The sequence below is a fragment of the Sesamum indicum genome, linkage group LG6, assembly GCF_000512975.1.
Source record: "Sesamum indicum cultivar Zhongzhi No. 13 linkage group LG6, S_indicum_v1.0, whole genome shotgun sequence".
Lineage (NCBI taxonomy): Eukaryota > Viridiplantae > Streptophyta > Magnoliopsida > Lamiales > Pedaliaceae > Sesamum > Sesamum indicum.
In genome coordinates this window covers 22,320,931-22,334,991 of record NC_026150.1, presented here as the reverse complement: position 1 = coordinate 22,334,991, position 14,061 = coordinate 22,320,931, and the positions used below count along the sequence as shown (strand labels likewise).

General features: G+C 35.1%; 2 protein-coding genes across 2 annotated transcripts; one reads left to right on the top strand and one right to left on the bottom strand.

Moving 5' to 3' along the window:
* Positions 737 to 5,936, top strand: LOC105165499 (leucine-rich repeat receptor-like serine/threonine-protein kinase At1g17230). Its single transcript, XM_011084526.2, has 3 exons — positions 737 to 4,661; positions 4,794 to 5,177; positions 5,521 to 5,936. Exons 1-2 carry the CDS (start codon positions 1,748 to 1,750, stop codon positions 5,174 to 5,176), a joined length of 3,297 nt encoding a protein of 1,098 aa, XP_011082828.1. The 5' UTR covers positions 737 to 1,747; the 3' UTR covers position 5,177; positions 5,521 to 5,936.
* On the bottom strand, positions 9,485 to 11,139 carry LOC105165497 (serine/threonine-protein kinase WAG1). Its single transcript, XM_011084525.2, has one exon. It carries the CDS (start codon positions 11,035 to 11,037, stop codon positions 9,655 to 9,657), a length of 1,383 nt encoding a protein of 460 aa, XP_011082827.1. The 5' UTR covers positions 11,038 to 11,139; the 3' UTR covers positions 9,485 to 9,654.

Genomic DNA, 14,061 nt, shown 5'->3' with positions numbered 1-14,061 from the left:
TTTCACTTTAAATATTTGATTTTTCATATCTTGATATATTTACTTGCTCTTTATTGTCTCTACCAAACTATTGACTTCACTAAATTATTTTTAAATATACTGAATCATGTAATTTTATTTTATTTTTTTTAAAGAGCAGAATTATTTTATTGAATTTAACAAAAATTAAATAAACGATAAAGTTATAGTTCCTAAAAGATAGTTCCGCAGTTTGAGCTTTAAAATCTCTTATTAGAAATCTTGGGTTCAAAATTTGAATGTGTGCGTGAGCGAAAGTTAAAAAAAGAAAAAAATAGTTACAGTCATATTTTGAGGTTTGGTGTAATTACACGTAAATTTTTTGTAGTTTGAAGAATAACATTTATTATCTTAATGTTTATTTCTGTTTAACAAATAGATATCTCCATTAAACAAAATTCACAGATTTTATTGATATTAATAAAAAATTAGATTTACTTAGGATAGATTTAGTATTCACTTATTACAAATAGTAGCTTCCAATGGATAGGTAAAGCAATTTCCAGGGTTGGCAAAGCCAACAGCCGAAGTCTAAGAAAGTAGGCAAGATGCCATGAAAGATTAGCTTTCAATTCCAATTCAATCATCCACTAAGGGGAGCCAGCCAACTACTCATAGTCTTCATGCAAATCATGACAAATTTAGACCAATTTAATACCATCACCAACAAAAAAGCGTAGAAAACAACAACACAGAAGGCCCAAATGCACTATGCACAGTACATGTTTGTCAAAATTTCAAACCCATTTTTTCAGGCTCAGAAAACAATGGCAAAGATTGTAATCCTAGTATTCCCACGTCCCATCTCTGTCTTTGCCCTCCATATAGTATAAAGCAACAGATTCTTTTTCCCCCAATACACCAATTTTCAACCAATAATAGAGATAAAGGAATGATGATCTCAAGAACAAGAAAAAGGAGGAGGAGAAAGAGGGTAATTGTGGAGCTTCAGAATTCAGCACTCACAGACTCACATGCAGCACATTAATTCATTTCACTCCCATCACTACTTTAAAAGTTATGGTTGACCCTTTAATTCTCTCCTGCTTTGGATTGTGACCTTCATGGTTCATCTCCTGCTTCTTGCCTTGTCAATCTGTTCACTTCTTTTCTTTCTTTTCTTCCTTCTTTTATAGGTCAGCCCCCCACCCTCCCCACCCCACCTTATTACAGAGTACAGAGAGGAGGGAAGAGAGAGAGAGAGAGAGAGAGAGAAAGGATCATTTTCTCTGTCTGCAGCTTCATATCTTTAAGCACTTCTACTGCTATTTCTTTATATAACTTATTTAGTTCCTTATTTTTCTTGAATTGTAATTGGCTCAAAAAAAGCTTAAAAAGCCCATTTCTTTGTTTCAGCTACTTGGTCTTCTGCTTGCCATGATGTTTATGACTTATTAGGATCATCAATTGTTGCTTTTCATTTATCAATCAGTCATATTCTTGAGTGACTAGGTCTTGAAGCAATGTAGTGTGCCATCTGTCCATGGACTTCTGTGCTATTCTTTAGCTGCTGCAGATATATGATTGACCCTGCCCCTGTATTCTGTAAGTAACAGGAACAGCTCTTTGTGCTCTTTTCCTTTATTTCTTTACTCCTATTAACTGAAATTCTTAGATTCTGATATGCTAGAGAGTCATGGTAGCATTCAACTATAGTTTGATCTTCTATTAGGGACGTTTTGTTTTTGAGTCCTGACTGTGAATTCCTGTATTTTTTGCTCTATCAGTAATGGGAGGCCAAATGAATTTGCATTTGATAATACTGTTTTCTTGTGCGATCATTTTGGTTCAATCACTAAATGAAGAGGGAAATATACTTTTGGAGTTCAAAAAGCCTCTTACTGATCCTTATCTTAACCTCCAAAACTGGAATTCCTCAGACTCTAGTCCTTGCAATTGGACAGGCATAGGTTGTAACCTCGATTATAAGGTTGTCTCAGTACACCTTAGTGGCCTCAATTTGTCTGGTAGTTTATCTTCAAGCATTTGCAAGCTCCCTTTTTTGATGAAGCTGAATCTGTCACAAAACTTCATTTCTGGTCCCATTCCTTATGATTTCAATTGTTTCCAAAATCTTGAGGTTTTAGACCTCTGCACCAATAGGTTCCACTGTGAATTTCCAACCCAACTCTGCAATATTACATCCCTCAGAGAGCTCTATTTGTGTGAGAATTATATAAATGGAGAAATCCCAGATGAAATTGGAAACTTGATTTCCCTTGAGGAGCTTGTGATATACAGTAACAATCTAACGGGAGAGATTCCGTCCTCCATTGGCAAATTGAAGAGACTTAGGATTGTCAGGGCTGGTAGAAATTACTTATCAGGTCCTCTTCCAGTTGAAATTAATGAATGTGAGAGTTTGGCTGTGTTAGGCTTGGCAGAAAATAGGCTAGAGGGTCCTTTCCCTTCTCAGCTGCAAAAGCTTAAGAGTCTCACCACCTTGATTCTTTGGAATAATCTTTTTGATGGTGAAATTCCTCCTGAGATAGGAAATTTTACTGGTTTGGAGGTGCTAGCCCTGAATGGGAATCAATTCACAGGAGCCATTCCCAAAGAAATTGGAAGACTGGCTCAGCTGAACAAACTGTATCTTTACACAAATCAATTGAATGGAACAATTCCAATTGAGTTAGCAAATTGTTCAAGTGCAGTTGAGATTGATCTTTCTGAGAATCGGTTGACGGGGTTCATCCCAAGAAACTTGGGTCGAATTTCTAATCTTCAGTTGCTTTATCTTTTTGAGAACCACCTCCAAGGACATATTCCTGAAGAGCTAGGGCAGTTGAAGCAACTGAGAAAACTTGATTTGTCCATAAATAACTTGACAGGTTCAATTCCTCTAGAGTTCCAAAATCTCCCATTCCTCAAAGACTTTCAGCTTTTCAATAATCATCTCAATGGTATCATCCCTCCGTTTCTTGGTGCTAACAGCAACCTCTCTATTGTTGACATTTCCAAGAATAATATTGTAGGCAGCATACCCGCCCATATATGCAAATTTCAGAAATTGACTTTTCTTAGCCTTGGATCGAATAAGTTGTCTGGTAACATTCCCCATGGCCTAAAGACTTGCAAATCGCTTGAGCAGCTAATGTTGGGAGACAACTTACTTACTGGAAGCCTTTCTGTTGAATACATGAAACTTCAGAACCTTTCAGCACTTGAGCTTCATCAAAATCGATTCTCAGGGCTTATACCTTCAGAAGTGGGAAATTTTAGGAACATAGAGAGACTCCTTCTGTCACATAACCATTTCACTGGCCACATTCCTCCTGAGATGGGCAAACTTGTCAAGCTTGCTGCTTTCAACGTCTCTTTTAACCGACTATTTGGTGGGATTCCTCAACAATTGGGCAATTGTATAAAGCTTGAGAGGCTTGATCTTAGCAGTAATTGGTTTACTGGCTCCCTCCCGGGCAAACTTGGAATGCTAGTGAAACTGGAACTGTTGAAGATATCTGATAATAGATTCACTGGACCAATACCAGGAACCTTAGGGGGTCTAGTTAGGTTGACAGAACTGCAAATGGGAGGAAACTTCTTTTCCGGTAGTATTCCTGTTGAACTCGGCCAACTTACTGCTCTTCAGATTGCCCTCAACATCAGTCATAACAATCTCACCGGCTTGATTCCGAGCAGTCTGGGGAACCTGCGGATGCTTGAATCACTTTATTTGAATGATAATCAGCTGAGTGGTGAAATTCCGACCTCCATAGGAGTGCTTCCGAGCCTAATGGAATGCAACCTTTCTAATAATAATCTTGCCGGTGTGGTGCCAAACACCCCAGCATTCCAAAAGATGGATGCTAGTAATTTTGGTGGAAACAATGGCCTATGTGTATTAGGCTCAAATCATTGCCATTTATTTCCAAGCCCATCATCTGCTCCAAATCCAGGCTGGTTGAAGGAAACTTCTGAGAAGGAAAAAATAGTGACCATTGTTTCATTCTGTATCGGAGTGATCTCCTTAACCTTCATCGTGGCAGTTTGCTGGGTTATGAGGAGCCAGAGATCCACTTTTGCTTCACTTGAAGACCAACTGAAAACTGACGACTTGGATAGCTATTACTTTCCGAAAGAAGGTTTCAGCTATCAGGACCTTGTGGAAGCTACTGGGAATTTTTCAGACACGGCTATTGTGGGAAAGGGTGCGTGCGGGGTTGTCTACAAGGCAGTAATGACTGGTGGTGAGGTGATTGCAGTTAAAAAGTTGAAGTCGCGTGGAGAAGGAGCTAGTGCCGACAACAGTTTTCGTGCCGAAATATCGACTCTTGGGACAATTAGGCACAAAAATATTGTGAAACTATATGGCTTCTGTTACCACCAGGACAACAATCTTATCTTATATGAGTACATGGCTAATGGGAGCCTTGGGGAAGTGCTCCATGGGAACGAGACGGCTGGTATGCTTGACTGGGATGCGCGATATAGAATTGCTCTTGGAGCTGCAGAGGGATTGTGCTATCTTCACTACGACTGTAAGCCCCAAATTATACATCGTGACATAAAATCAAATAATATCTTGCTGGATGAATATTTTGAGGCACATGTAGGAGATTTTGGCTTAGCAAAGTTGATCGACTTCTCCTTGTCGAAATCCATGTCGGCTGTAGCTGGTTCATATGGATACATTGCCCCTGGTAAGAATTTGTTCTGCCAAGCTCTCTTTTTAACTATCTTTAGCAATTTGATCAACCAAGAATTTCACTTCTCTTTTGTGTTTCTGCTTTTATCATTTATGTCATAATCGTAGTTGTTTCTTATTGTCTCAGAATATGCTTACACAATGAAGGTGACAGAGAAGTGTGACATCTATAGTTTTGGAGTAGTTCTACTAGAACTAATCACGGGAAAGTCTCCAGTTCAACCCCTAGAGCAAGGAGGCGACCTGGTAACATGGGTGAGGAGATCAATTCAGAAATTAGAGATAGCATCTCAGATATTCGACCAACGTATAGATCTTAGTTCCAAACGGACAATTGAAGAGATGTCTTTAGTTCTCAAAATTGCATTGTTCTGCACCAGCACGTCGCCTCTCAATCGGCCGACCATGCGAGAAGTCATTGCCATGCTGATTGATGCCAGAGAAGGAGTCACCACTTCACTGCCATCCCCAACATCAGAAACGCCTTTAGATGGAGAAGATTTTTGCTAAGGTAGTCGATCCTGCTGCTCTCTTCACCATTGCCTCCAAAGCGCATGCATTTAGGTCATATTCAAGAATTCGCCTTTGCACTTATGGGAATCTTTTAAATATTTAAGAAATCATATATATTTTTTTAATCTCTTACCTTACCTTAAGGCAGGGATTGGTTGCACCATAGATATCGGTTGCTCCCACATTTAGTAGACAACTTCAGAAACGAGTTTTCATTCTAAAAATAGTAATGCCACCACACTTCACATACCTGAGTCACACCGGACGGTATTATGCATTTTTACCAAAGACCATTTGTTGTATTCTGATGTGAAACATTGTCTTGATATCACCATGTCCAGATTGTATGGTGCAATTGTCTTTCACATGAAGGGAGGGGCGGCCTGAAGATTATCTTCTACTTATCTTGGACGATGCTCCATGTGAGCATGTCGTTGAGAGCCGACGCCTGTGGCATGAAGTGTAAGCTGGACGGCATCCGACTCATTGCTGCTAATAAGTGAATCATCACTTCCCCATTTGATACATAGTAGTAAGCACCACTGTAGGCTTATCTTCTTTAGATATTGTATATGTACATTTTGCTGTGCGTTTTTCCTTTTGAAAAGAGCTAGTTCAGCACGTCTAGCACAAAAAAGAATTGATCTTTGACTTCAATAAACTGATCTTAGCCAAACTAGGATTGTACCTTTGCATGGATTATATTGTTGACATCGATTTTTCCTTTTTTTGAGGGGAATAAATTATCAGTTAAAAGTCCAAATAAATTGACTAATAATTGATTCCAAATAAAAATCTATTTTAAATTTGGGTTTTATGTATCTTGATGAGTCGATCTAAGATAAATACAAAGTTTTTCTTTTATTTCGAATTTGATTAACTGGACAAGCATATTCAAGTACTTTTTGTTATGAGATTAATCATTGTCAATGCCCATGGTATTCCAGACCAATAGTAGAGAGTTCAAACTTTCTAAATTTCTGTTAATGCCTATAAAAAGCACTTTTAGGACACAATGTGACACACATACAGACAATAAATTCATAGCGATTCAAATCCAAAGGCAAGTTCAAACCCTCAAAGCCTTTATGTCATATTTCAAAGTGATTTGTAAATTTCAGTTTCACCTGCAATCAAAAAGTTAATTGGGGGCAAATATGAATTTTCATTCGACGTTTTTGCTACTATTAATAAAATTGATGAATTTTAATTGATGAATGAATCTATTTATTAGACAAAAATAAATATTATGAGTATTACATGTAATTTCACAAATCACAGAAGGCTTATATATAATTATATTAATTCTCCTATATAATTACATTAAATTTCAGGGGAGGATAATTTAATTATCCCTAATTGTTATCATCCCAAATTGCAATTTAAAACCCAAACAAAATTCCATAATTATTATAGGAATATAGAATAATAATTTAGACATGCTCTTACATCCAATTTTGCAATAGGGAGCTAGAGTTAATTGAAGGATGAATAGCAGTTTTCCTCCATGAAATTGTAAATGGGCACATTATCCTTCTATAAAATAAAATAGCAATTTATTCCTTTATGTTTTTTTTAAATAAAATAATTTACCTTCCTATTGAAGGAAGTAAATTGCTTTATTTTAGAAAATATATGGAGGTAAATTGTTGTATTTTAGAAAACACAAGGAGGTAAATTGCTGTTTTTTTCATAGGAGGGTAATTTCCTCATTTTGCAATATCACAGGGGGGTTACTCACATTTTTTCCGATTAATTTTAGGGTAAATTATATTGAGGTCGTATGAGATTTGACACAATTACATATATCTCTTATTATTTAAGAGATTATCAATACTCCCCTCAATTTTGACGTCTGTCCAACAATTGATTCATTTCGCTAGTCTTAGTTAGATTTTAATTCATATTTTATGATGAACTGACTAAAATACTCTTATATCAATGAATTATAATTTTATTTATTTATTTTTAAATTTTCCAAAACTTTTTATAGAACACAAGGGCAAGAACAAAAGTTCACATCCTCAAATTTTTATTCAATTTTTTTATTTTTTCTTTTAGCAGAAAAAAAATAGTAATAACAAAGTGCATATATTTTGAAGTCACTGTAAAAAAATTGCATAATTTCATCAAATATTATAACAAAATTTAGGAAACTTAGTTGTAATTTGCCCATAAATTAATCATTTGTCATAGACATAATAATTTGTGGTATATATTAATGAAATTGAAAATGGAAGTGAATGTGTAGGTAGGACTTCTGCCACTACTATTACCCACCACCATTTTCAAGAATTTAATTTAAATTTTAAGATTCTTTCCCGCAGCCAATCAACACGCGCCGACGCCTTAACTCTTAATTAATTATTGGCTAATTAAAAGTCAAACCCAAACCCTACCCCCCTCTCCTAGTCCAAGAACCATATGGCCCATGTTGCCCCCACATGCTGCCATACCTCCAACTCCAAACTACACTAAAATTACACCCATAAGAGAGAGAGAGAGAGAGAGAGAGAGAGAGCATCATTAAAGTTGAAGTTTCATGAAAAATTTAAAAATTATGAATTTAAATTTTATTATATATATATAGATATTTATCTCAGTTTATATGCTTAATTATAATTTATTTATTATTTTTAATTATAATATTGATGTATTTATTGAATTGATGTATTGCTCAATGATATAATCATGTTATTGCCACTTAAAGGAGGGGACGGGGGACGAGGGTTTTGCCTCAATTTTAAGTTTGATACCTGAAAGAAGGGGTTTCTTGTGATTTTACAGTGTAGGATTTCTATTATATTTTCATGTTACTCGTAATGTTATATAATGTGTAGTTTATATATATTTTTTAATTAAAAATAAATTAAATTATATTATAATTTAGAAATGGGATCGCATGTATATATATGTATGGGTGTAATGCTATTGTGTGACATGAGCGTATGATAAAAGATCATTATTGTAATTTTCACTATTAAAACAAGAAAAAGAAATAGCATTGAAATTTGCAACGGTTTTTCCCACCGAAGGAAAGTTACCTCAAAAAGCGAAGTTGAAAATCTTTCCGACGGAAACAGCATTCTGTCGGAATTTTTGCATGGGAATTCCAATGGCTTCATTTAGGTCGTTGGAAAATACATCTTGGTGACGGAAAATGAAATGCTGAATTTTCGATGAATTTACAAATTAAAAATATCATATTACTCGAGCTCAATTCATGTTTGATTTAATTAAAATTCATTTGAACTCAATTAAATTAATAATAAAATTAAATTCAAACACAATTTTTCAAATAAATTTGAACAATGATATGCATCTCCCACTCAATTTAAATAACTTAGAAGAGGAAAATAATTAACAACCCTAATCACACCTTTTCATTTGTGTTAGTTTTTCAGTTGAGAACGAGAAAATACACACTTGATTCTCTTTTCCGAATTTGTAGTTTTCATTTTATATATTGTTATGAGTACTTAAAATCTTCAATTGTAATTTTATATTTTATGTTATATTTCACTCCACTAGTTAAAGTCAATTGTATAAAATCTTAGAGTTTATATGGGTTTCAAACCCACCTGATGCGTTGAATGTTGTGCCTACTGAATAGTTGATGTATTGTTTTTACTGAATAGTAGGTGTTATTTAAATTTATTAATTAGAGTATGATTGTTGTAATGATTTTAATTAGATTTGACAGGAACAATGGTAATTAATTCAGTTTAATTAATAATAATTCATCACTTATGGGCAGACCCAAATTAGATAAATATAATATATTTGTCATATAATTAGTGTAAAGTTTAGAAAGAATGATTAATTATATAGTAATATCCCTTTTTACACTTTGTCTTTTTTTTTTATCAATTTAACATTTTAATTTTGTAAAATTCGTACATTACCATATGTATATACCCATTTTCTGATCTTTTTTTTTTTTCTGTCGCAAAACATGACATGAACTGCACATATGATATTTACACATACAAATATATGATGTTTTTTCCAATAGAAAAAACAATCGAAAAACAATCATAGATGAAAAGTACAAATTTAATAAATTTTAGATGGTAAATTAAATACAAAAAAATATATAGAGGGCAATTATGTGTAAAAACGAGTATAATTAGAATGATAAAATGCAAATTTACCATAATATTATAATTGTATGTAAATGGTTGGATCTGATAAGACAAGGTATAAATTTTCTGAAATCTAAAGCCCAAATAATAGATTGACATGGATCCTCATTGGCTCCTGACAACCAATCACTAATTCGATCATAATAATTCTGGAAAAATAATGCAAAAAAAGACAAGGGAAAATATCATTAATATATAATTTGTATGAATTTACATGTATGTATAAACTCGCTCAAACAAACAGAAATTTCACCAAAATTTTGATGTATTTTCTGATCTTCCTACATTTTTCACAAATTTTACAACAAATTCTAAACAAAATCAAGAACCTCAAACTTTGTGATTAACGTACGAATAATAATTGTGATTCGAATTTAAGCTGTACTTAGACGACTTAATCCTCGTCAAATGGCTCAGCCTCTTCCAGAAGCAACGCCGCCGCCTGGGGGATGCAACGCCCACCAGCTGGGCCTTGCTCTTACTCCGTTTCACCGCCAGCCCACGAACTTCCGGCGGCCGGTACGTCCTGATCAACGGCCACTTTATCCCGTTAAAGAACGGGTGACGTTTGATATCCGTCGCACCCGTAGTGCACCCTAGCCTCCTCCTGGGATCCTTCACCAACAATTTCTCGATCAAGTCCCTGGCCTCCGCCATCCCTGCCTCCTCTCTCTCTCCTTCCACCGCCGGAAACCTCACCTCTCTGGTGGACGCTATGTTGCGCAGGGTTGACTCTTTGCTCCCGCCCTTGAACGGCGTCGTCCCGTACAACAACTCATAAATCAAGACCCCGAACGCCCACCAGTCCACTCCGTTCCCATGACCGTTACCGCTGACTAACTCCGGCGCCAAGTATTCGTGGGTGCCGACGCATGATCTCGAGAACGCCGACGTTGGCTCGGCGACGAACTCCGTCACACGTTCTTCCCGTCGCCGGTCTCCGAAACACGAGTTGGAAAACACCTTAATCTGGGTCCGAGAATCCAGTTTCGGCGAAACATCAGAATGGAAACACAAATCAAAATCCGACAGCATAATGTGACCATCCTCGCGGATTAATATGTTCTCCGGTTTCAGATCACGGTACACAATGCCCTGAGCGTGTAAATACTCAAGAGCCAAGAGAACCTCCGCAACGAAGAACCTGACGGCCTGAATCGGCAGCCGGTTAGAGGGCTGTTTGCGGAGCAAAGCGTGGAGGTCGCCGTTAGGGCAGTAGTCCATGAGGAGGCAAGTATAGTGAGAAACCTCCAAGTGGGCGTAGAGCGTCGGGAGAAAAGGGTGGTCGAGAGAGGAGAGGATTTCCGCCTCCGTCTGAACGTGGGAGAGTTTCTTGGAAGTCAAGGAATCGCGGTCGACCACTTTGAGGGCAAAGTTGGCGTGGTCGTAGTCGCGGAGGCGACAGAGGAAAACACGGCCGAGGTTTCCGGATCCGACGAGACGGAGGAGCTTGAGGTGGCGGAGGTGGAGAGAGCCGTCGGAAGACAAAGTGGTGGCAGCATGAATGGCAGCCCAGTTGGGGTTGTCATGGCGGCGGTGTGGGCGGGGGTGGCAATTAGGAACGGCAGTGGAAGGCGGGACTAAGCTGAGGGTGAGGCTGCTGCGGGCCAAGCTGCTGCGGGCGGAGAGAGAGCGGTCGGTGGTGGCGACGGAGGTGAAGCTGAGGTCTAGGTCGGAGTCAGCTAAGTAGTAAACAGAGTCTTCTTGCTCCATCTTCGTAGGCTGTGAGGTGGTTGTGCTCAAGAATCAGACTGCCACTCTCTCTATCTCACATATATATAGAGAGAGAGAGAGAGAGAGGATGGGGGGACATATAATTAATGTTAATAACGTGTTTGGTTGAGGAGACTGTGTGTGTATGAGGGTGAGATTAAAAAAAGCTAAGGGGTTAATGAAGTTGACTAAGGTTTTAATTAAAGAAGTGAAATTGCAAGCTGTGAGTGGTAATAAAAACTCATCCAACCGCCTCAGAAGTAACCCTTTGCCTAACCTTCCAACCTCTTTCATATTGTCTCCACTACCCAAAAATCAAGATTTTTTTATTTTCTTTTAAAACAAAGAAAATCTAAAACAAATTAAAATAGATAAAGTAAATAATTAATAGAATGTATTAATCCACAAAATACTCTACACATTCTGAAATGTACAAAATTATAATTTATAATTTAAAAATATATTTTGATCAATTTGCTACAGAAATTAGATGAATACCTAATAGAGGAGGATAACGGAGTGAACTCGATGAATTTTGATTAATAAAATAAATTTTAAAATACTAATATAATTTTTTAAATTAAAAAAAATTGACGTGCGATTACTTAAATTCCAAAGAGAAAGTCAAATTATCCGTATTAAATATTACAATAAACGGCGAAACGTTGAAGAATAAACAAGAAAAAAAAGGGGGAGTAGGGTGACTTAAATGTGAGGAAAGGGGGGGTGCATGGAAGTTGGAATGCATGGGGTGTGGTAGGAGTGGTCGGCAAGAGCAGCAATTGAAGATATCGGATTTCGAGAGCTTTGTCTGTGACACTGTCTGTCTGTGCCTGTGCCTGTCACTGTGTAATGCTTCCACACTGTTATTGGTTGACTTCTATACACTACCATTCTTACAATTCATTGTTTAATTATTACGACGCAGTGAAGCATCTGCACATCATTATTCTCACCAAAAATACACTCTTTATCCGATAAAAATTCTTAATTCTATTAAATTTGATCGAATTAAATTAATTATATAATAAATTAAATTCGTGCTAAAATTCCTCCAATATCCGCCTCTGCTTTACCTTTATTCATTACCCTGGACTTTGATTTTCCTTTTTGTTTTCTTTTATTAGACGCGCGTCCTTTGGATAAAATTTTATATCTAGTCAAATATTTTATATCAATTACAAAAATAGAGTTTGAGTGATTTATAAATTTCAAAATCTTCTATTTTCAAGGGACAATCACAATTTCCTTTCTTAAGATTTGATGTAATTACTCGTGGATCTTTTATGATTTAAAAAATTATATTTTATACTCCTAAAATTTGCGTCCGTTTAACAAAATAAGTTTCTCCGTTAGCGAAAGTTTATTGAATTTATTGATATTAACAGAAAAAAACTAAATAAAAATTGATATATACCCTTGAATTAACTTATTACGAATTAAATAAATTTTTTCTGATTATGACTACCCTTATCATGGTGAAAATATACCTCCTCACATACATTAACATGTGCAGATGTATAAGTATGATTTAATCATAAAAAAAATTATTTTATGTGCACTAAGTCAGTAACAAGTCAATAGGGGATAAACATGATCTGTATCTTATTTATTTGTTAATGTTAGCAAATTCGATGAATTTTGTCTAGTGGAGAAACTTATTTATTAGACGGAAGCAAACACAAGGGGTAATAAATGTAATTTTTCAAACTACAGAAAGGTCTATACGCAATTACACCAAACGTCAAGAAAGAGAGTATAATTATCCCTTTTCTTAATGAGGTGTTTTCTTAGAACACATAAAATTCATACAAAATTAGAATAAATATTTGTCGGGCAACAGACACCAGCCACATCAAATCTCTTTCGATAAGTATAACTTTAGATTTTAAATCTTATACCTTAAAATCTCATCTCGGACTAACAAATTATTAATCTTAGACTTTGATTCACTCGCTTCCTTTTTTATCACTCGATCTAAAGCTAAATAACTTATACATGTACATACCCATACATCAGCCATTAAGGTGTCTTTTTTTTTTTGGGACAAAAATTTGAATTATTACAACTTTGCTTGTAATAGCATATTAGGATAAACTTCAAAAAACAATAAAATTTTAATTAAAAAAAATAGCAGTCGTGGCATACTCAATATCGGTGCAACAAAAAAACAAAAATTTACTCGGTAAATATATAAATATAATAGTAATCAGATACAATAAGTAGAAATTTTAGTTATCATATATTATGATTTTCACGTAAAATTGAATATGATAGATATCATAAATTTCATGCAATGTATTTACAATCAATAATGTGATTCAATGGAAATATGAAAGAAAAAAATTGACATATTGATAAATTTATTCTTTTATATAAGAGTAATTTAATAATTCATATATATAAAATAGACATTAAGATATATAATTACTTTGCACATTAATAGTATGATATATATATATATATATATAAATACTTGTAAGTTATTATTTTTCAACACAAACAAATGTAGGAAGAAACTTTAGTGCATTTCTCTTATAAAAGATATATAATTTATTTTGATGAGTTAACAATTTATGAATGTAATAACAATTGGAAAGAACATGAAATGGAGATGCATAATATAAAGTCATGTGCTCTATTATTGAGCATTTAATGCCAATTTGACCAAACATGATATTTTTATTAATTCAGAAAAGTTGTATTTATTTCAGTGTGAATATTCATTTTTTCTTTATCAAGACTGTACTCAATCCTTTGATCTAAGTTACTAAGTTGGGTTATTTACATTTAGAACCTTTTTGTAAAATGTAAAATGATATTACTGATATTAAAAATTTACCTCTTACAAATATAAAAATATTATTAGGAAAATATTTAATTAGGGGTAAAGTCGAAAATTTGTGTTAATTTTTTATGGGTACAATATTTTTCATTCAAACCTTAATGGAAAGAGGTCAGTTGCAAATAGAGAATTTTGAAGGAAGTATAAATGTAAATTTTAAACTTTTTAGGAAAAAGTGT

Coding starts and splice junctions, on each gene's coding strand:
- LOC105165499 (XM_011084526.2), top strand. CDS start 1,748: ATGGGAGGCCAAATGAATTTGCATTTGATAATACTGTTTTCTTGTGCG. Junction 4,662..4,793: donor ATATGGATACATTGCCCCTG/GTAAGAATTTGT, acceptor TTATTGTCTCAG/AATATGCTTACACAATGAAG.
- LOC105165497 (XM_011084525.2), bottom strand. CDS start 11,037: ATGGAGCAAGAAGACTCTGTTTACTACTTAGCTGACTCCGACCTAGAC.